Here is a 23,168-nt window from a genome sequence, read left to right as displayed (position 1 = left end):
CCAGAGCAACATACAGTAGAGTCTGTGCAGACAGTCAATGGTAGGACTGAACTACACATATCACCTCCACTGACAATGGAGAAAGAGTCTTGCCTTTTCTCCTCTATGACCAACGACTAATGGCTATTAGCAGTGTGACTGTGCTGTACTGTAATGTGCTGCACTGTACTGTAATGTGCTGTACTGTAATGTAATGTGCTGTACTGTAAAGTGCTGTACTCTAATATGCCTTACTGTAATGTGCTGTACTGTACTGTAATGTGCCTTACTGTAAAGTGCTGTACTGTACTGTAATGTGCAGTACTGTACTGTAATGTGCTGTACTGTAATGTGCTGTACTGTAATGTGCTGTACTGTACTGTAATGTGCTGCACTGTACTGTAATGTGCTGTACTGTAATGTAATGTGCTGTACTGTAATTTGCTGTACTGTACTGTAATGTACTGTGCTACACCATAATGTACTGTGCTATACCATAATGTACTGTGATATGCTGTACTGTAATGTGCTGTAACATGCTGTACTGTGCTGTAATGTACTGTACTGTACTGTAATGTGCTGTAATGTGCTGTACTGTACTGTACTGTAATGTACTGTAATGTGCTGTAATGTGCTGTGCTGTACTGTAATGTGCTGTACTGTAATGTGCTGTACTGCACTGTAATGTGCTTTACTGTGCTGTACTGTAATGTGCTGTACTGTACTGTAATGTGCCTTACTGTAAAGTGCTGTACTGTAATGTGCCTTACTGTAATGTGCTGTACTCTAATGTGCTGTACTGTGCTGTACTGTGCTGTAATGTGCTGTAATGTGCGGTACTGTAATGTGCTGTACTGTGCTGTAATGTGCTGTAATGTGCTGTACTGTACTGTACTGTACTGTAATGTGCTGTACTGTAATGTGCTGTACTGTACTGCACTGTAATGTGCCTTACTGTACTGTGCTGTACTGTAATGTGCTGTAACATGCTGTACTGTGCTGTAATGTACTGTGCTGTACTGTAATGTGCTGTACTGTACTGTACTGTAATGTACTGTAATGTGCTGTAATGTGCTGTGCTGTACTGTAATGTGCTGTACTGTAATGTGCTGTACTGCACTGTGCTGTACTGTAATGTGCTGTACTGTAATGTGCTGTACTGTAATGTGCTGTACTGCAATGTGCTGTACTGTAATGTGCTGCACTGTACTGTAATGTGCTGTAATGTAATTTGCTGCACTGTACTGTAATGTACTGTACTGTAATGTGCTGTACTGTACTGTAATGTGCTGTACTGTAATGTGCTGCACTGTACTGTAATGTGCTGCACTGTACTGTAATGTGCTGTATTGTACTATAATGTGCTGTACTGTAATGTAATGTGCTGTAATGTGCTGTACTGTAATGTGCTGTATTGTACTGTAATGTGCTGTACTGTGCTGTGCTGTGCTGTACCGTAATGTGCTGTAATATGCTATACTGTAATATGCTGTACTGTAATGTGCTCTACTGTACTGTGATGTGCTGTACTGTAACGTGCTGTACTGTGCTGTAATGTGCTGTACTGTGCTATACCGTAATGTACTGTCATGACGTTGGACTGTTGGGGAGGTTTATGACCCCCATAAATACCTTCCCCCCGTTTCTCTCTCTCTACTCTATAGAGTTGACTCAGGAAAAGCCTTTGTAACATAGAGATTCTGGGAACATCAAAAGGTGGGAAACAGAACTATATTTCAGTAATCCAACCAGTTGAAAATATGCGTTGGAACTTAATGAATATGATATCAGATCAGTTGTTGTCTGAGACATTACTACTAACGATAGTATGACATAAACTGTATCTTGGAAAGTCGACACATTCTAGTTATCAGATTCACATGGAATTGTTGTGCAATTTAAATGTTTAAATATGAAACTATTTGTGAAAAGATTAAATGTAATTTTAGCTTCTTAATGAGAGAACGGTTTGATATAAGAGTAAACTCTGCTAAAACTCTGTTCACTTGGCCCCGCCCAAGTGAACAGACATTGGTTGTAAACTATGAAACACGCCCTTCTCTTCACCACGATATAAGCCCGTTGACGAAAATCCAACTTCCTGTTCCAAGGACGTGAGGTCTTGCTTTCCCTGCATTAAAAGGACAAAGGTCACCTACAGAACTAAGCCAACCTCAGTGTGACCTCTGATTGAACGACAGGAACCTAACGAAATTAGCATTGAATCTCAACGTGAAGGTGACGATCTACACGCCGGAAGGATGAATTTCGACTATAACAGCCAGAATATAGCATGAGCATATAGCATGGCAACTTGGTATGAACTTTGAACTCTTATTCACTAAAGAAGTGATACCTCTTAGCCGTTGCGTTAGCAACAGCAGCTGTAAAAGTGGGCTACGAAAGGACAGACAAAGTATCTGTCCTACCACACGACGACCGTACAACCAAGTTGCCGTTCTACCACCAGACATTCTTCAAAGGACAACCCAGCCTTCCATCTACAACCAACCAATCGAAGCACAGCTCAGGGTAAATATTTACTGCATTTTCCTTTTCCAAATGGGCGGTTATTTAGAATGCATAAGATTCTGTGTTTACGATGGCATAGCTTCATAAGGTCCAATAGAGACACAGAACCTTTTGTTCCTCAGTCTTCCCGCTCTTTCATTCAAACCCAACCCCCTTTCCTTTGTGTAACCAGCCGTCATATCGGCTCCATCCACCAGGGACGTTTGTCATGTATGACATAATTAGTAATCAATGTATGACCCATCCTGTGTATGTGTACAACTGTGTGATTGTTTAGGTACTTAGTAAATAAATAATTAAACCAAATTTTGTATTGCTGATTCAACTTGTTAGCCAGGGTTCGTGAAGATAACCAAGAATTTACAACTTTTAGATGAGACTAAATAAGGTGACGATTAAATATTGACTGCTATTGAGGTAAAAGATTAGCAGGTCTTTAAGAGTTTATTCGGAAGATAACAGCTCTATAAACATTATTTCGTGGTGCCCCGGCTTTCTAGTTAACTACATTTATATGATTAGTTCAATCAGGTAATATTAATTACAGAGAAATGATTTTATAGAATAGCATGTCATATCACTTTACCCGGCATAGCCAAAGACACAACAGTACTGTAATGTGCTATACTGTAATATGCTGTAATGTGCTGTAATGTGCTGTACTGTAATGTGCTATACTGTAATATGCTGTAATGTGCTGTAATGTGCTATACTGTAATGTACTGTAATGTGCTATACTGTAATATGCTGTACTGTAATGTGCTATACTGTGCTGTAATGTACTGTAATGTGCTATACTGTGCTGTAATGTACTGTAATGTGCTATACTGTGCTGTAATGTACTGTAATGTGCTATACTGTGCTGTAATGTACTGTAATGTGCTATACTGTGCTGTAATGTACTGTAATGTGCTATACAATGTGCTGTACTGTGCTATACCGTAATGTACTGTAATGTACTGTACTGTAATGTGCAGTACTGCCATGCTACTAACTTACTTGATGCTGATGGCGTACTCTGTGAGCTCGCGGCTCCGGTGACGGACCAGGTAGGTGCTGTTGCCTCTGCTAATCAGCTCTGCCTCAGCCTGCAGTCTCTCCATGGGCCCAGCAAACCTACAGTACAGTACCCAAAGGCAGGATATGATAGGTTAGAGATACTGTATACAGGAGCCACAGGCAGGATATGATAGTTTAGAGATGCTGTATACACAGACAGAACATATGAAGGTTATAAATAAAACTGAAACATACATAGTGTTACAGTGGCTTCAGAAGGTTTTCACACCCCTTGACTTTTTCCACATTTTGTTGTGTTACAGCCTGAATATAAAATTGATTAAATTGATATTTTGTGTCACTGGCAATACCCCATAATATCAAAGTGGAATTATGTTTTTAGAAATGTTTACAAATGAATAAAAAATGAAAAGCTGAAATGTATTCAACCCCTTTGTTATGGCAAGCCTAAATAAGTTCAGGAGTAATTCATCTGCTTAACAAGTCACATAATTAGTTGCATGGACTCACTCTTTAACATGATTTTTGAATGACTACCTCATCTCTGTACCCCACACATACAATTACCTGTAAAGTCCCTCAGTGGAGCAGTGAATCTCTAACACCGATTCAACCACAAAGACCAAGGAGGTTTACCAATGCCTCGCAAAGAAGGGCAACTATTGATAGATGGTAAAAAAAAAGCAGACATTGAATATCCTTTGAGCATGGTGAAGTTATTAATTACACTTTGGATGGTGCATCAATACACCCAGTCACTACAAAGATACAGGTGTCCTTCCTAACTAAGTTGCCGGAGAGAAGGGAAACTGCTCAGGGATTTCACCATGAGGCCAATGGCGATTTTAAAACAGTTACAGAGTTTAATGGCTGTGATAGGAGATACATGAGGATGGATCAACAACATTGTAGTTACTTTGTGGTTACATTGTAGTTACTCCACAATACTAACCTAGAGTGAAAAGAACCTGTACATAATACAAATATTCCACAACATGTATTCTGTTTGCAACAAGGAAGTAAAGTAATACTGCTAAATAATTCCTGAATACAAAGCGTTATGTTTGGGGCAAATCCAACACAAAACATCACTGAGTGCCACTCTTCATATTTTCTAGCATGGTGGTGCCTGCATCATGTTATGGGTTGCTTGTCATCGGCAAGGACTAGGACGCTTTTTAGGATAAAAATAAACAAAATAGAGCTGAGCACAGGCAAAATCCTTTAGGAAAACCTGGTTCAGTCTGCTTTGCAACAAACACGGGGAGAGGAATTCACCTTTCAGCTGGACAAATATACACTGGAGTTACTTACCAAGACGACGATGACAGTTTTGACTTAAATCATCTTGAAAATGTATGGCAAGACTTGAAAATATCTGTCTAGCAATGATCAACAACCAACAAGACAAAGCTTGAAGAATTATAGCCCTTTCCTGCGTCAAATGACCAAATCACCCTCTAGTGGCCTCATGGATGGAATGTTATTGATATTTTTCATTAAAAAAACTGCCGAAAATCCAGTGTTTCTATGTCAAACGGTTGTGTTATATTTCAGACTTCTGCAGTGTCATATAAAGTGTAATATTGGGATGTAAACTCTAAATTAAATACATTCAACTCTATATCTGTACAGGTGGCATCTTATTTAAGCCCATAACCATGTGTGTGAAGTTTTCTTTCAAACTTAGATTTATTTAAGACGACCAGGAAACACTCTGTGTGACCCCGATTTAGCCCACTGCAGTAAAATGTTCAAAATAATAATGTCACGGATGTCGTAAGGAGAAGTGCAGCGTGTGTGTCGTTCCACATTTTATTTACACTGTGAAACTATGCGATACATAAACATAAACTAAAGAACAAAACAACAAACCGTGACGCAGAGGTGAAACATACACTACTCAAAAAACAATCTCCCAAAAACCCAGGTGGAAAAAAACCCTACTTAAGTATGATCTCCAATTAGAGACAACGAGGACCAGCTGCCTCTAATTGGAGATCATCCCAAACAAAACCCCAACATAGAAATACAAAACTAGAACCTGACAACATAGAAATATAAAACATAGAAGAAGAAAACTGTCACACCCTGACCTACTCTACCATAGAAAATAACATATTTCTATGGTCAGGACGTGACAAATAATGTGTAAATATTGTACAATCCAGGTGTGCAAGGCTCTTAGACTTACCCAGAAAGACTCACAGCTGTAACCACTGCCAAAGGTGATTCTAACATGTATTGACTCAAGGGTGTGAATACTTATGTAAATTAGATATTTCTGTATTTCATTTGAAATAAATTAGAAAATATTTCAAAAAATATGTTTTCAAATAATTAATCCATTTTGAATTCAGGCTGTAACACAACAAAATGTGGAATAGGTCAAGGGGTATGGATACTTTCTGAAGGCAGTGTATAACCTATAGAGCAGAATCAGGAGTCGTATACTAGACTACAGCCTAGATGGGGCCGCAGGTAGCCTAGTGGTTAGAGCGTTAGACTAATAACTGAAAGGTTGCAGGTTCAAATCCCCGAGCTGACAAGGTACAAATCTGTCGTTCTGCCCTGAACGGACAGTTAACCCACTGTTCCTAGGCTGTCAATAAGAATTTGTTCTTAACTGACTATCCTAGTTAAATAAAGATGAAATAACCCCCACCAATTTAACCTGAAATAACCCCCACCAATTTAACCTGAAAGGTTGATACACAACCCACCATATTTCTACAAATAAAGGGAAAGGCATTTTTTGGCATGAAAGTTTGGTGAGATCCATTCGCATGTGAACATACCAGGGTTGTGTGGAGTAGTCGACAGGTTTAGGGACCTGGGGTAAATAGAAGAGAGAGAGAGAAAAGTGAGAGAGAAAGAGAGAGGGAGAGATAAAAAAGTGAGAGAAGAGAGCAGAGAGGAGAGAGAGAAAGAGAGAGAGAAAGAGCAACACGTGAGCCATTGTTCTTTCATTCCCACAATCCCACCCAACCTGAATCTCACTGTTTCATACATCAGTCAGTTAAGCATTCACTTTCCCCTACGGCCAACTAAGTCAATAGTATTTGTTTTCCCCTCTCTTTTGTGGCGGTAGTTCCGGCTACCATGAATATGCTTAACATAATATTTGGGTTTTGTCATCAACAGGTAGTTTTGGTAGTTCTTATGAACCTAATGAAGAAGCATAATGTACTTGTTATCTTTACCATGGTGTAAGCACCCAGATAGCGCTGGATAACTTTGTGTCATTATCAAAGTTAATCTATGCATGACATATTTTCTGACTGAAAACTGAGACATTATGGCAATGTGGATTCTGAAGGAACAAGACGTTCAGTGATAAAATCAAGTCAAAATGGACAAAACATAGTTTTACTAGCAAATGTTTCCCATGCATTTAGTGATAGATAGCTTTGGATATGCCTTCTTCTTTAGTGGTATGAAATGTGAAATGACACAGTGAAGTATATAAACTGTCTTCCTAATTCAATTGTTGAATATAAAAACTGCAGCGAAAGCACCGTGAATTATCTCCTTTAATCATATAATCATGTAAAATCCCCTAATTTTCCCCCTGTGGCAAAGTTTCTAACAATCATCCCAGTGTCTGTTTCACCCCCTGGAAGAATATGTTCATCTGCCTGCTTAGCCACCCAAGTCTCTGATTACTGCTTGAACAACACTTCTAAAGGACGGAGAATTGATGCTTAGTGTTTGGCTTACACATGGGCACGGCTTCACGGCATTGCTTGGAAAGAAGCCAACTTCTCTTGTTTTCACGATTTTGCCCTGAAACCACAGCAGAAAGAGAGAGAGAGAGAGAAAGAGAAAGAGAGAGAGATAATTACATTCGTCTGGGTAACTTTGTCTCTGTACTTCAGTAACAATTAGTTCAGCAGCACAGAGCAGAGCAGATTTACAGACTTTGTTTTTGTTGATTGTTGATATAATCACTGGTGGAGAGAGTTGAAGTCTAGACTGAAGAGTCCTAGTCTCCTGATGGTAATGACTCTAAAGAAGTCTAGACTGAAGAGTTCTAGTATCCTGATGGTAATGACTCTAAAGAGGTCTAGACTGAAGAGTTGCTAGTCTCCTGATGGTAATGGCTCTAAAGAAGTCTAGACTGAAGAGTTCTAGTCTCCTGATGGTAATGACTCTAAAGAAATCTAGACTGAAGAGTTCCTAGTCTCCTGATGGTAATGGCTCTAAAGAAGTCTAGACTGAAGAGTTCCTAGTCTCCTGATGGTAATGACTCTAAAGAGGTCTAGACTGAAGAGTTGCTAGTCTCCTGATGGTAATGGCTCTAAAGAAGTCTAGACTGAAGAGTTCTAGTCTCCTGATGGTAATGACTCTAAAGAAATCTAGACTGAAGAGTTCCTAGTCTCCTGATGGTAATGACTCTAAAGAAATCTAGACTGAAGAGTTCTAGTCTCCTGATGGTAATGGCTCTAAAGAAGTCTAGACTGAAGAGTTCTAGTCTCCTGATGGTAATGACTCTAAAGAAGTCTAGACTGAAGAGTCCTAGTCTCCTGATGGTAATGACTCTAAAGAAATCTAGACTGAAGAGTTCCTAGTCTCCTGATGGTAATGGCTCTAAAGAAGTCTAGACTGAAGAGTTGCTAGTCTCCTGATGGTAATTGCTCTAAAGAAGTCTAGACTGAAGAGTTCCTAGTCTCCTGATGGTAATGACTCTAAAGAAGTCTAGACTGAAGAGTTGCTAGTCTCCTGATGGTAATTGCTCTAAAGAAATCTAGACTGAAGAGTTCCTAGTCTCCTGATGGTAATGACTCTAAAGAAATCTAGACTGAAGAGTTCTAGTCTCCTGATGGTAATGACTCTAAAGAAATCTAGACTGAAGAGTTCTAGTCTCCTGATGGTAATGGCTCTAAAGAAGTCTAGACTGAAGAGTTCTAGTCTCCTGATGGTAATGACTCTAAAGAAGTCTAGACTGAAGAGTCCTAGTCTCCTGATGGTAATGACTCAAAAGAAATCTAGACTGAAGAGTTCTAGTCTCCTGATGGTAATGACTCTAAAGAAGTCTAGACTGAAGAGTTCCTAGTCTCCTGATGGTAATGACTCTAAAGAAGTCTAGACTGAAGAGTTCTAGTCTCCTGATGGTAATGACTCTAAAGAAGTCTAGACTGAAGAGTTCCTAGTCTCCTGATGGTAATGACTCTAAAGAAGTCTAGACTGAAGAGTTCCTTGTCTCCTGATGGTAATGGCTCTAAAGAAATCTAGACTGAAGAGTTCTAGTCTCCTGATGGTAATGACTCTAAAGAAGTCTAGACTGAAGAGTTCCTAGTCTCCTGATGGTAATGACTCTAAAGAAGTCTAGACTGAAGAGTTCCTAGTCTCCTGATGGTAATGACTCTAAAGAAGTCTAGACTGAAGAGTTCTAGTCTCCTGATGGTAATGACTCTAAAGAAGTCTAGACTGAAGAGTTCTAGTCTCATCTGAGTCACACAGAGAGAGATAACACATCTGAGTCACACAGAGAGAGATAACACATCTGAGCACCCCTAATACAGTTAGCTTTATAACATTTGATCAGTGCTTTTGGAAAACTCTCCTATTGGTTATGAGCCTCAGATGAGTGTTGTGATAATCATCAAGCTTTAACCCTGTTAGAGTCAACAGAACCAAATGAAATTACAGTGATCAATTATATTAGTCTGGCACCAGAACAGGAATTATGGTCTGCTGGTTACCACGGTGATGAATAATGAGCGTTCTGTAACCCTATCAGCTGTCACCGAGGGGGGGGTGGTACAGAGATGAAGTGGGCTAAAAGTAAAGCTGTCATTTTTTTTGCACAATGTCAAATAAAAGAAATAAATAAATAGAAATATATACAAATCTTATTCAACAGCTAAGGGGGGAAATAGGTCCTAGTGGCCATAAGGAAGCATAAAAGCCCTCTGTGCCGCTGTTGTTGCAATGTCAGCCAGCCGGCCAGACCAAAACATACAAACACAGAGCTGAATGGGCCAGTGACTCTTTGTGGATTGGAAAGACGCACGCACACACACAACACACACATGCAAACAGGTTTGTTTAACTATCCTTGTGGGGATCAAACAATTGATTCAAAATCCTATTTTCACTAACAGCTAACCATGAACCTAAACCTAATCCTATCTCCTAATCCTAACCCTAATTCTCACCCTAACTCTAAACCTAACCCTATCTCCTAATCCTAACCCTAATTCTCACCCTAACTCTAAACCTAATCCTATCTCCTAATCCTAACCCTAATTCTCACCCTAACTCTAAACCTAACCCTATCTCCTAATCCTAACCCTAATTCTCACCCTAACTCTAAACCTAATCCTATCTCCTAATCCTAACCCTAACTCTCACCCTAACTCTAAAACTAATCCAATCTCCTAATCCTAACCCTAATTCTCACCCTAACTCTAAACCTAATCCTATCTCCTAATCCTAACCCTAATTCTCACCCTAACTCTAAACCTAATCCTATCTCCTAATCCTAACCCTAATTCTCACCCTAACTCTAAACCTAACCCTATCTCCTAATCCTAACCCTAATTCTCACCCTAACTCTAAACCTAATCCTATCTCCTAATCCTAACCCTAATTCTCACCCTAACTCTAAACCTAATACTATCTCCTAATCCTAACCCTAATTCTCACCCTAACTCTAAACCTAATCCTATCTCCTAATCCTAACGCTAATTCTCACCTTAACTCTAAACCTAACCCTATCTCCTAATCCTAACCCTAATACTCACCCTAACTCTAAACCTAATCCCTATATGAGCGCTGGAGGGGATGGCTGCCGTTTTACGTGCTCCTAACCAACTGTGCTATTTTGTTTGTAACGTTTTAATTTTAAAATTTATTTTGTACATAGTGTTGCTGCTACTGTCTCTTATGACCAAAATTACTTTTGGACATCAGAACAGTGATTACTCACCACGAACTAGACAAAGATGTTTTCTTTAACAAGTCCGACGCGAAGGATATACTGCTTGCTCAGGAACGGGCCCAAATCCCCGTTATTTGCGTATAGAAAAGACAGAGAAAAAAGGGGCGGAGGTCGGGCTGCCTTCTGAGAATTCGTAGGCGAGTGAGTAAACCCCCTCTACCATGAGTCCTATTAGCCAACGTTAACAGCAAAATAACAAACAAAATGGATGATCTCTGATCAAGGATATCCTACCAACGGGACATTAAAAACAGTAACATCTTATGTTTCACTGAGTCGTGCCTGAACGATGACATGGATAACATACAGATGGCTGGGTTTCGGTCCATCGACAAGATAGAACAGCTGCCTCTGTTAAGACAAGGGATGGAGGTCTGTGTATATTTGTAAATAACAGCTGGTGCACGAAATCTAATATTAAGGAAGGCTCCAGGTTTTGATCGACTGAGGTAGAGTATCACATTATAAGCTGTAGACCACGCTATTAAAAAGAGAATTTTCATCTATATTTTTCGTAACTGTCTATTAAACACCACAAACTGGTACTAAGACGACACTCAACGAGCTGTATAGGACCATAAGCAAACAGGAAAATGCTCATCCAGAGGCGGCGCTCCTAGTGGCCGGGGACTTTAATGCAGGGAAACTTAAATCTGTTTTACCTCATTTCTACCAGCATGTTAAATGTGAAAGCAGAGGGGTAAAAATACTCTATACCACTTTTACTCCACACACATAGATGCGTACAAAGCTCTCCCTCGCCCTCCATTTGGCAAATCTGACCATAACTCTATCCTCCTGATTCCTGCTTACAAGCAAACACTAAAGCAGGAAGTACCAGTGACTCACACAATAAGAAAGTGGTTATATGATGCAGATACTAAGCTACAGGACTGTTTTGCTAGCACAGACTGGAATATGTTCCAGGAATTCTTCCGATGGCATTGAGGAGTACACCACATCAGTCACCGGCTTCATCAATAATTACATCCACGACGTCGTCCCCACAGTGACCGTACGTACATACCCCAACCAGCAGCCATGGATTACAGAAAACATCTGCACTGAGCTAAAGGGTAGAGCTGCCGCTTTTAAGGAGCGTGACTCTAACCCGGAAAATTATAAGAAATCCCGCTATGCCCTCCAACGAACCATCAAACAGACAAAGATTGAATCGTACTACACCGGCTCTGACGCTCGTCAGATGTGGCAGGGCTTGCAAACTATTACGGACTACAAAGGGAAGCACAGCCATGAGCTGCCCAGCTACATGAGCCAACCAGACGAGCTAAATAACTTCTTGCTCACTTCGAGGTAAGTAACACTGAAACATGCATGAGAGCATCAGCCCGACCGGACAACTGTGTGATCATGCTCTCCGTAGCCGAAGTGAGTAAGACCTTTAAACAGGTCAACATTCACAAGGCCGCAGGGCCAGACGGATTACCAGGACGTGTACTCCGAGCATGCGCTGACAAAACTGGCAAGTGTCTTCACAGACATTTTCAACCTCTCCCTGTCCGAGTCTGTAATACCAATATGTTTTAAGCAGACCACCATAGTCCCTGTGACCAAGAACACCAAGGTAACCTGCCTAAATGACTACCGACACGTAGCACTCACGTCTGTAGCCATGAAACGCTTTGAAAGGCTGGTCATGGCTCACATCAACACCATTATCCCAGAAACGCTAGACCCACTTCAATTTGCATACCGCCCCAACAGATCCACAGATGATGCAATCTCTATTGCACTCCACACTGCCTTTTCCCACCTGGACAAAATAAACACCTATGTGAGAATGCTTTTCACTGACTACAGCTCAGCGCTCAACACCATAGTGCCCTCAAAGCTCATCACTAAGCTACGGACCCTGGGGCTAAACACCTCCCTCTGCAACTGGATCCTGGACTTCCTTACGGGCCTCCCCAGGTGGTAAGGGTAGGTAACAACACATCTGCCATGCTAATCCTCAACACAGGGGCCTCTCAGGAGTGCGTGCTCAGTCCTCTCCTGCACTCCCTGTTCACCCATGACTGCATGGCCAAGGACGACTCCAACACCATCATTAAGTTTGCCGATGACACAACAATGGTAGGACTGATCACTGACAACGATGAGACAGCCTATAGGGAGGAGGTAAGAGACCTGGCAGTGTGGTACCAGGACAACAACCTCTAACTCAACATGATCAAGACAAAGGAGATGATTATGGACTACAGAAAAAGGAGGACCGAGCACGCCCCCATTCTCATTGACGGGACTGCAGTGGAGCAGGTTGAGAGCTCCTTGGTGTTCCTTGGTGTCCACATCACCAACAAACTAGAATGGTCCAAACACACCAAGACAGTCGTGAAGAGGGTACGACAAAGCCTATTCCCCCTCGGGAAACTACAAAGATTTGGCATGGGTCCTGAGATCTTCAAAAGGTTCTACAGCTGCACCATCAAGAGCATCCTGACTGGTTGCATCACCGCCTGGTATGGCAACTGCTCGGCCTCCGACCGCAAGGCACTACAGATGGTAGTGCGAACGGCCCAGTACATCACTGGGGCCAAGCTTCCTGCCATCCAGGACCTCTATACCAGGCAGTGTCAGAGGAAGGCCCAAAGAATTGCCAGGGACTCCAGCCACCCTAGTCATAGACTGTTCTCTCAAGTCTAGGACAAAAAGGCTTCTCAACAGTTTTTACCCCCAAGCCATAAGACTACTGAACAGCTAATCAAATGGCTACCCGGACTATTTGCATTGACCCCACCCCCCATTTTTATGCTGCTGCTGCTGCTCTCTGTTTATCTGTTTATTCCTGCTGGCCTGTTATTGTTCTCCTAGATTAAAGACGCATTGTGTGTGTGTGTGTGTGTGTGTGTGTGTGTGTGTGTGTGTGTGTGTGTGCGTGTGTGTGTACACGTGAGTGTGTGTTAGTATGTGCGTGTGCGTGCGTGTGTGTGCGTACATGTGTGTTCTTGCGTGTGTGCGTGTGTGTGTGTGTGTGTGTGTGTGTGTGTGTGTGTGTGTGTGTGTGTGTGTGTGTGTGTGTGTGTGTGTGTGTGTGTGTGTGTGCATGTGTGTGTGTATGCTGTAAGACATCCCCCCACATGACGACATGATGAAATGTTCCTCCACATCCTGTCCCTGTGTTTCCATGTTTCTGTTAAACCGCTCATCTACAGCTTGTACCAACACTTTTCACAATTACCAAACAGAGGATTAGCCAGCATTTCATGTGCAGTCATCCTTAGCAGTATGTTACACACTGACACTGCAGGTAGAAATGCACTGGAGTCACACAGTCACACAGGCACAGTCACATTGTCACAGAGGCACTGTCACGTCCTGACCAGTGAAAAGGGTCATTTGCAATAGTAGAATGGTCAGGGCGTGGCAGGGGGGTTGTTTTGTGTGTTTTGGGGTTTTTTGTTTCTAGGGGAATTTGTTCTAGTTTTCTATTTCTATGTATCGTTTTCCATGTTTGACCGAGTATGGTTTCCAATCAGAGGCAGGTGTCTTTCGTTGTCTCTGATTGGAAGCCATACTTAGGCAGCCTGTTTTCCTTTGGGTTTTGTGGGTGGTTATTTTCCGTTTAGTTGTTGTACCTGACGGAACTGTTGGTCGTTTTTGTTATTTTTGTAAAGTGTTCTTCATTAAAGAATTAAGAATGAGCACTAGCCACGCTGCACCATGGTCTATTCAATACGACGCTTGTGACAGACACAGAGGCACAGAGGCACAGTCACACAGTCACAGAGGCACAGTCACACAGTCACAGAGACACAGTCACACAGTCACAGAGGCACAGTCACAGAGACACAGTCACACAGTCACAGAGGCACAGTCACCTAGTCACAGAGGCACAGTCACACAGTCACAGACACAGTCACACAGTCACAGTCACCTAGTCACAGTCACCTAGTCACAGAGACTATGAAGAGGGCACGACAACGTCACAGAGGCACAGTCACAGAGGCACAGTCACAGAGGCACAGTCAGATTTGAATAAGATGCCGACCAAATCAGACCAGTCTAAGAAACTAGATGGAGTCATGTTGATAACAAAATACTGTGAGAATTAAACAAAAATGTTGTTAAGTTCAAGACATGGATCGCAAGACTTATAAAATAACACTTCTTGCCATATAAATAAAATGATGGCTATCGTTCCACCGTGCTCCTTCAGCTTTAGGGAGTCGTGCTCCAGTCTGAGAGATGTGTCTTTCAATAGGTTTACCTGTTCAGTGCTCATACAATGTTACGTCACTGGTCAGGGCTTAATGTCTTCGTTTACACTATAACACAATGCTATCAAATCATGACTGAACAAACCAATTGATTTAGTTTCATTTGAAAGGGGAGTGAGGTCACATCTACTGGTGAAGAGAAGTGACTCCTTACCTGCCACCACACACACACACACACACACACACACACACACACACACACACACACACACACACACACACACACACGCAAGACAGACAAGCATACACACGCAAAACAAACACGCACACACACACGCACGCACACACACACACACACACGCAAGACACACCCACACACGCAAGATACACCCACACACGCAAGACACACCCACACACGCAAAACACACCCACACACGCAAGACACACCCACACACGCAAGACACACCCACACACGCAAGACACACCCACACACGCAAAACACACCCACACACGCAAGACACACCCACACACGCAAGACACACCCACAACACACAAAACACACCCACAACACACATACACACAGAGAAACACACAGAACGATGTGTCACCTGCCACCAAGTGCTGTGTAGATCAGCACAGACCAGCTCGATGATGTCACCTTGCTGAATGTTGAGGGGCGGGCCACACATGGGACTGGGCATGCCGAAATAGTTCCTAGTCACCAACATCTTAGGTAGACCTGAGGGAGAAGACACAAGCGGAAAACGTCAGTGTGTGTGTGTGTGTGTGTGTGTGTGTGTGTGTGTGTGTGTGTGTGTGTGTGTGTGTGTGTGTGTGTGTGTGTGTGTGTGTGTGTGTTCATATTATGTGTGTGTTCATATTCGCTAATCAAATGGCTACCCGGACTATTTGCATTGACCCTAACCCTAACCCTGCTTGGAGATGGACCAGTCTAACCCTAACCCTGCTTGGAGATGGACTAGTCTAACCCTAACCCTGCTTGGAGGTGGACCAGTCTAACACTAACCCTGCTTGGAGATGGACTGGTCTAACCCTGCATGGAGATGGACCAGTCTAACCCTAACCCATCTTGGAGAAGGACAGGTCTAACCCTAACCCTGCTTGGAGATGGAGTGGTCTAACCCTGCTTGGAGATGGACTGGTCTAACTCTGCTTGGAGAAGGACTAGTCTAACCCTGCTTGGGGAAGGACTGGTCTAACCCTGCTTGGAGAAGGACTGGTCTAACCCTGCTTGGAAATGGACTGGTCTAACCCTGCTTGGAGAAGGACTAGTCTAACCCTGCTTGGGGAAGGACTGGTCTAACCCTGCTTGGAGAAGGACTGGTCTAACCCTGCTTGGAGATAGACTGATCTAACCCTGCTTGGAGAAGGACTAGTCTAACCCTGCTTGGAGATGGACCGGTCTAACCCTAACCCTGCTTGGAGATGGACTAGTCTAACCCTAACCCACACTCACACGCAGACAAAGGATCTCTGATAATAAGCACCACAATGTATTTCTCTCTCAGCTCAAGAAAAAAAGTCCACCACAGTCCTTACAGAGAGACAGAGAGAGAGAGTGAGAGGACAGAAAGAGAGGACAGAGAGAGAGAGAGCGCGCGCGAGAGAGAGAGAGAGAGAGAGAGAGAGAGAAAGAAAGAAAGAAAGAAAGAAAGAAAGAAAGAAAGAAAGAAAGAAAGAAAGAAAGAAAGAAAGAAAGAAAGAAAGAAAGAAAGAAAGAAAGACGAGAGAGAGGGGGGAGATAGAGAGGACCGTGAGAGAGAGAAAGAGAGAGAGCGAGCGAGACAGAGAGAGGAGAGAGAGAGAGGGGAGAGAGAGAGGACCGAGAGAGAGAGAAAGAGAGAGAGCGAGCGAGACAGAGAGAGGAGAGAGAGAGAGGGGAGAGAGAGAGGACCGAGAGAGAGAGAGAGCGAGAGAGGGGGGGAGAGAGAGAGGAGAGAGAAAGAGGAAAGAGAGATAGAGAGCGAGAGAAAGAGAGAGAAAGAGAGGAAAATATCATTTGACATCCCAATTAAGATCTCATAAAAAAATCCTTGAATCAATTATAGAACCCATTGCCCTGTATGGTTGTGAGTTCTGGGTTCCGCTCACCAACCAAGAATTCACAAAATGGGACAAACACCACACTGAGACAGAATTCTGCAAAAATATACTCTTAAAACACCAAATAATGCATGCAGAGCAGAATTAGAGCGATACCCGCTAATTATCAAAAACAAGAAAAGAGCCGTTAAATTCTACAACCACCTAAAAGGAAGCGATTCCCAAACCTTCCATAACAAAGCAATCACCTAGAGAGAGATGAACCTGGAGAATAGTCCCCTAAGCAAGCTGGTCCTGGGGCTCTGTTCACAAACACAAACGGATCCCACAGAATCCCAGGACAGCAACAAATCATGAGAAAACAAAAAAAGTATTACTTGACACATTGCAAAGAATTAACAAAAAAACTGAGCAAACTAGAATTATATTTGACCCTAAACAGAGAGTACACAGTGGCAGAATACCTGACCACTGTGACAGACCCAAACTTAAGGAAAGCTTTGACTATGTACAGACTCAGTGAGCATAGCCTTGCTATTGAGAAAGGCCGTCGTAGGCAGACCTGGCGCTCAAGAGAAGACCGGCTATGAGCACACTGCCCACAAAATGAGGTGGAAACTGAGCTGCACTTCCTAACCACCTGCCAAATGTATGACCATATTAAAGACACATATTTCCCTCATATTTTGAAAAACTCCCATATCTATTGGGTGAAATACCACAGTGGGCCATCACAGCAGCAAGAATTGTGACCTGTTGCCATAAGAAAAGGGTAACCAGTGAAGAACAAACACCATTGTAAATACAACCCATATTTATGTTTATTTATCTTCCCTTTTGTACTTTAACTATTTGCACATCGTTACAACACTGTATATAGACATATGCCATTTGAAATGTCTTTATTCTTCTGGAACTTTTGTGAATGTAATGTTTACTGTTAATTCTTATTGTTTTGGCAATGGTAACATACATTCCCCAATAAAGCCCTTAAATTGAAATTGAACAGAAATTGAGAGAGAGTGAGAGAGAGAGAGAAAGGGGGAGAGAGAGAGAGAGATGGGAGAGAAAGAGTGAGAAAGGGGAGAGAGTGAGAAAGGGGAGAGAGTGAGAAAGGGGAGAGAGTGAGAAAGGGGAGAGAGAGAGAAAGGGGAGAGAGACAGAGACAGAGAGAGAGAGAAAGAGGGGAGAGAGAGAGAGAGAGAAAGGGGAGAGAGACAGAGACAGAGAGAGAGAGAAAGAGGGGAGAGAGAGAGAGAGAGAGAGAGAGAGAGAGAGAGAGAGAGAGAGAGAGAGAGAGAGAGAGAAAGGGGGGAGAGAGAGAGAGAGATGGGAGAGAAAGAGTGAGAAAGGGGAGAGAGTGAGAAAGGGGAGAGAGTGAGAAAGGGGAGAGAGAGAGAGAGAGAGAGAGAGAGAGAGAGAGAGAGACTGCCCGCCCAGCAGAGAAGCAGTGTTCTAGTACCAGCACAGAGCAGAACTGAACTGATGCCCTTTCATACTGAGCAACCTAATGAATCCAGAGACCCCAATATACCCAAGGTGACTCCTATGACTTTATGTTACACTGAAACTCCACACCCTGGACGTGATCCTGATGGAGTGTGTGTGTGTGTATATGTGTGTGTATGTGTGTGTGCAGAATGCAGAATGCAGCAAGGTGTGTGTGTGTGGAGGGGGGTGGGCGGAGGTAAACTCCTTGCCTTTTTCAGGCAGGCTCTTCTAACTCTCCTAAAATATTAATGATCCAATTATAGACGATAATGAAGATACACACACACACACACACTGCACACACACACACACACAAACACACACCCACTGTACACACACACATACACGCACCGGCTGTTCGATCATAACCATAACCTCTCTCAAATCAACCCTACAAACAGACAGTATCATTGTACACTAGTTCGTCCAGTTCTCAGATGAGAGATAACCTTGTACACTATGATGTTTGTTTGGGTTTTAGACCTGGTTACTAGACCTGGTTATTAGAACTGGTTATAATACCCAGTTATTAGACCTATTTACTAGACCTGGTAATAATACCCAGTTATTAGACCTATTTACTAGACCTGGTAATAATACCCAGTTATTAGACCTATTTACTAGACCTGGTAATAATACCCAGTTATTAGACCTATTTACTAGACCTGGTAATAATACCCAGTTATTAGACCTATTTACTAGACCTGGTAATAATACCCAGTTATTAGACCTATTTACTAGACCTGGTAATAATACCCAGTTATTAGACCTATTTACTAGACCTGGTTATAATACCCAGTTATTAGACCTATTTACTAGACCTGGTAATAATACCCAGTTATTAGACCTATTTACTAGACCTGGTAATAATACCCAGTTATTAGACCTATTTACTAGACCTGGTTATAATACCCATTTATTAGACCTATTTACTAGACCTGGTTATAATACCCAGTTATTAGACCTATTTACTAGACCTGGTAATAATACCCAGTTATTAGACCTATTTACTAGACCTGGTAATAATACCCAGTTATTAGACCTATTTACTAGACCTGGTAATAATACCCAGTTATTAGACCTATTTACTAGACCTGGTTATAATACCCATTTATTAGACCTATTTACTAGACCTGGTTATAATACCCAGTTATTAGACCTATTTACTAGACCTGGTAATAATACCCAGTTATTAGACCTATTTACTAGACCTGATAATAATACCCAGTTATTAGACCTATTTACTAGACCTGGTAATAAAACCCAGTTATTACACCTATTTACTAGACCTGGTAATAAAACCCGGTTACTAGACCTGTTCACTAGACCTATTTACTAGACCTGGATGTTTAACCTGTTTACTAGACCTGGTTATTATACCAGTTTACTAGTCCTGGTAACCAGACCTGTTTACTAGACCTGGTTACTAGACCTGGTTATTATACATGTTTACTAGACCTGTTTACTAGATCTGGTTATTATACCAGTTTACTAGACCTAGTTACTAGACCTGCTTACTAGACCTGGTTACTAGACTTGGTTACTACACTTGTTTACTAGACCTGTTTACTAGACCTGGTTACTAGACCTGTTTACTAGACCTGGTTACTAGACCTGTTTACTAGACCTGGTTACTAGACCTGTTTACTAGACCTGGTTATTAGACTTGTTTACTAGACCTGGTTACTAGACCTGGTTACTAGACCTGTTTACTAGACCTGCTCATTAGACCTGTTTACTAGACCTGGTTATTAGACCTGGTTACTAGACCTGGTTACTAGACCTGGTTACTAGACCTGGTTATAATACCTGTTTATTACACCTGGTTATTAGACCTGGTTACTAGACCTGTTTACTAGACCTGGTTACTAGACCTGTTTACTAGACCCGGTTACTAGACCTGTTTACTAGACCTGTTTACTAGACCTGGTTACTAGACCTGGTTACTAGACCTGGTTACTAGACCTGTTTACTAGACCTGGTTATTAGACCTGGTTACTAGACCTGTTTACTAGACCCGGTTATTAGACCTGGTTACTAGACCTGTTTACTATACCTGGTTACTAGACCTGTTTACTATACCTGGTTACTAGACCTGTTTACTAGACCCGGTTACTAGACCTGTTTACTAGACCTGGTTACTAGACCTGTTTACTAGACCTGGTTACTAGACCTGTTTACTAGACCCGGTTACTAGACCTGTTTACTAGACCCGGTTACTAGACCTGTTTACTAGACCTGGTTACTAGACCTGTTTACTATACCTGGTTACTAGACCTGTTTACTAGACCCGGTTACTATACCTGGTTACTAGACCTGTTTACTATACCTGGTTACTAGATCTGTTTACTAGACCTGGTTATTAGACCTGGTTACTGCTGCACAATAACAATCAACTGGTTGTTTCCTGGTTGTCTTACAGCAGTACTGCTGTACTGGACTATGTCACTCTGACACCCTATTCCTCTGCTCTAACTATAGACATCAGGGCAAGATTGAGGACTGACTTGACTTGCTTTGTTGGTATCTGAATCCATGTAACAACCTATTGAGTGTGGGCTACATGTGTTAGCTTGCCCTACCCGGCACAGACACCGGTACCATGACAATTATCAGTGGGGAGAACCGAGTCTTAGAGCACGAAATGCACTTCCATCAACACAAGGACAAACCCTGTGTTAGTTCGCCTTTGAGCAGACAGAACTATGTGAGTGCGGATAATTATGAAATGATAAGGTCTCAAGCAATCAAGTGCCTATTGATTTCACTGCCTGGTGGGTCAATAAGAATTTTTCACAGAGGGGAAATTACAAAGGAAAGCGGGGCCAAGTTTACAGGCAATTTACACCCTCCTCCTCTTTGATTTGAGAGGTTGCAGTATGTCATGGTTCATTCCCACAGAGGAAGAAGGAGAGAGCAAGAAATAGAGAGAGAGAGATAGAGGGTGTGAGAGAGAAAGAGAGAGAGAGAGATAGAGGGTGTGTGTGTGTGTGAGAGAGAGAGATAGATTTAAAGAGTGAGAGCGAGAGAGTGAGAGAGCGAGAGAGAGAGTGAAATAGAGAGAGAGAGATAGAGGGTGTGAGAGAGAGAGAGAGATTGAAAGAGTGAGAGCGAGAGAGTGAGAGAGAGAGAGTGAAATAGAGAGAGAGCAAGAAGGGGGATTATATTACTGATGTGAGTGGGTAAGAGATGACAGTTATTGTCATGGTGTGTTCAGAATGCACTAACCTGGATCTGAGCGCCGTCCGTGCACGGATTTGTCCTGCAAAGTCAGAAAACAAACACCACTGTGACACACACACACACTGAGTCATTTCATTACCAACCAAGTTCACTCTCACTGCACTCTGAAACACAGGTTTGCTCAGAGAGGGTGAGACGTCAACCTAATGCTTCCTCACTAACCTACATACAGTCATTCTCTCTACTATTATTCTGACATTTCACATTCTTAAAATAAAGTGGTGATCCTAGCTGACCTAAGACAGGGAATTTTTACTATTAAATGTCAGGAATTGTGAAAAACTGAGTTTAAATGTATTTGGCTAAGGTGTATGTAAACTTCCGACTTCGACTGTAATTTATTTTTTTAAATGTCCATTAAAATAACATCAAATTGATCAGAAATACAGTGTAGACATTGCTAATGTTGTAAATGACTATTGTTGCTGGAAACGGCTGATTTTTAATGGAATATATACATAGGCGTACAGAGGCCCATTATCAGCAACCATCACTCCTGTGTTCCAATGGCACATTGTGTTAGCTAATCCAAGATTATCATTTTAAAAGGCTAATTGATCATTAAAAAACCCTTTTGTAATTATGTTAGCACAGCTGTAAACTGTCGTCCTGATTAAAGAAGCAATAAAACTGGCCTTCTTCAGACTAGTTGAGTATCTGGGGCATCAGCATTTGTAGGTTCGATTACAGGCTCAAAATGGCCAGAAACAAAGTACCTTCTTCTGAAACTTGTCAGTCTATTCTTGTTCTGAGAAATGAAGGCTATTCCATGCGAGAAATAGCCAAGAAACTGAAGATCTCGTACAACGCTGTGTACTACTCCCTTCACAGAACAGCGCAAACTGGCTCTAACCAGAATAGAAAGAAGAGTGAGAGGCCCCGGTGCACAACTGAGCAAGAGGACAAGTACATTAGAGTGTCTAGTTTGAGAAACAGATGCCTCACAAGTCCTCAACTGGCAACTTCATTAAATAGTACCCTCAAAATACCAGTCTCAACGTCAACAGTGAAGAGGCGACTCCGGGATGCTGGCCTTCTAGGCAGAGTTCCTCTATCCAGTGTCTGTGTTCTTTTGCCCATCTTAATCTTTTCTTTTTATTGGCCAGTCTGTGATATGGCTTTTTCTTTGCAACTCTGCCTAGTGGTTAGAGCGTTGGGGCAGTAACCGAAAGGTTGCTAGATCGAATCCCCGAGCTGACAAGGTAAACAAGTCAGTTAATCCACTGTTCCTAGGCTGTCAATGAAAATAAGAATGTGTTCTTAACTGACTTGCCTAGTTAAATAAAGGTTAATTATAACTTTTTTTAAATGTCTACACTTTATTTATGAGCAATTTGATGTTATTTTAATGGGAGAAAAAATGCTTTTCTTTCAAAAACAAGGAAATGTCCAAGTGACCCCAAACTTTAGAACGGTAGTGTACCTGCTAGCGTACATCACCAAGCTACACACCTACACACTAGTGTACATCACTAAACTACCTGCTAGTGTACATCACTAAGCTACATACCTACATACTAGTGTACATCACTGTCCAACATTTTAATCTGTAATGTAACTTTTGGGTTACCCAAACTCAGTAACATAATCTGATAACTTTTTTTGATTACTTTCCCCTTAAGAGGCATTAGAAGAAGACAAAAAGGATCCATCAAACACATTTTGTGTGTCATCATAGTGGTCTCTGACATCATAGTGATCTCTGACATCATAGT

General features: G+C 42.0%; 1 protein-coding gene across 1 annotated transcript in view; it reads right to left on the bottom strand.

Moving 5' to 3' along the window:
• LOC100286462 (guanine nucleotide exchange factor VAV3) overlaps positions 1-23,168 on the bottom strand; it is a 179,890-nt gene that overhangs the window by 25,509 nt on the left and 131,213 nt on the right. Inside the window, exons 19-23 of the mRNA XM_045710531.2 lie at positions 21,439-21,472; positions 15,264-15,394; positions 7,252-7,317; positions 6,330-6,364; positions 3,511-3,627 (exon numbers count right to left, since the gene is read on the bottom strand). Of these exons, the coding sequence (XP_045566487.1) occupies positions 3,511-3,627; positions 6,330-6,364; positions 7,252-7,317; positions 15,264-15,394; positions 21,439-21,472 (383 nt within the window). The remainder of the gene's footprint in view (positions 1-3,510; positions 3,628-6,329; positions 6,365-7,251; positions 7,318-15,263; positions 15,395-21,438; positions 21,473-23,168) is intronic.

This window comes from Salmo salar, chromosome 29 (genome assembly GCF_965601325.2).
Source record: "Salmo salar chromosome 29, fSalSal1, whole genome shotgun sequence".
In the NCBI taxonomy this organism is placed as follows: Eukaryota; Metazoa; Chordata; class Actinopteri; order Salmoniformes; family Salmonidae; genus Salmo; species Salmo salar.
The sequence above is the reverse complement of the archived record's forward strand: the minus strand, read 5'-3'. Positions and strand labels throughout refer to the sequence as shown.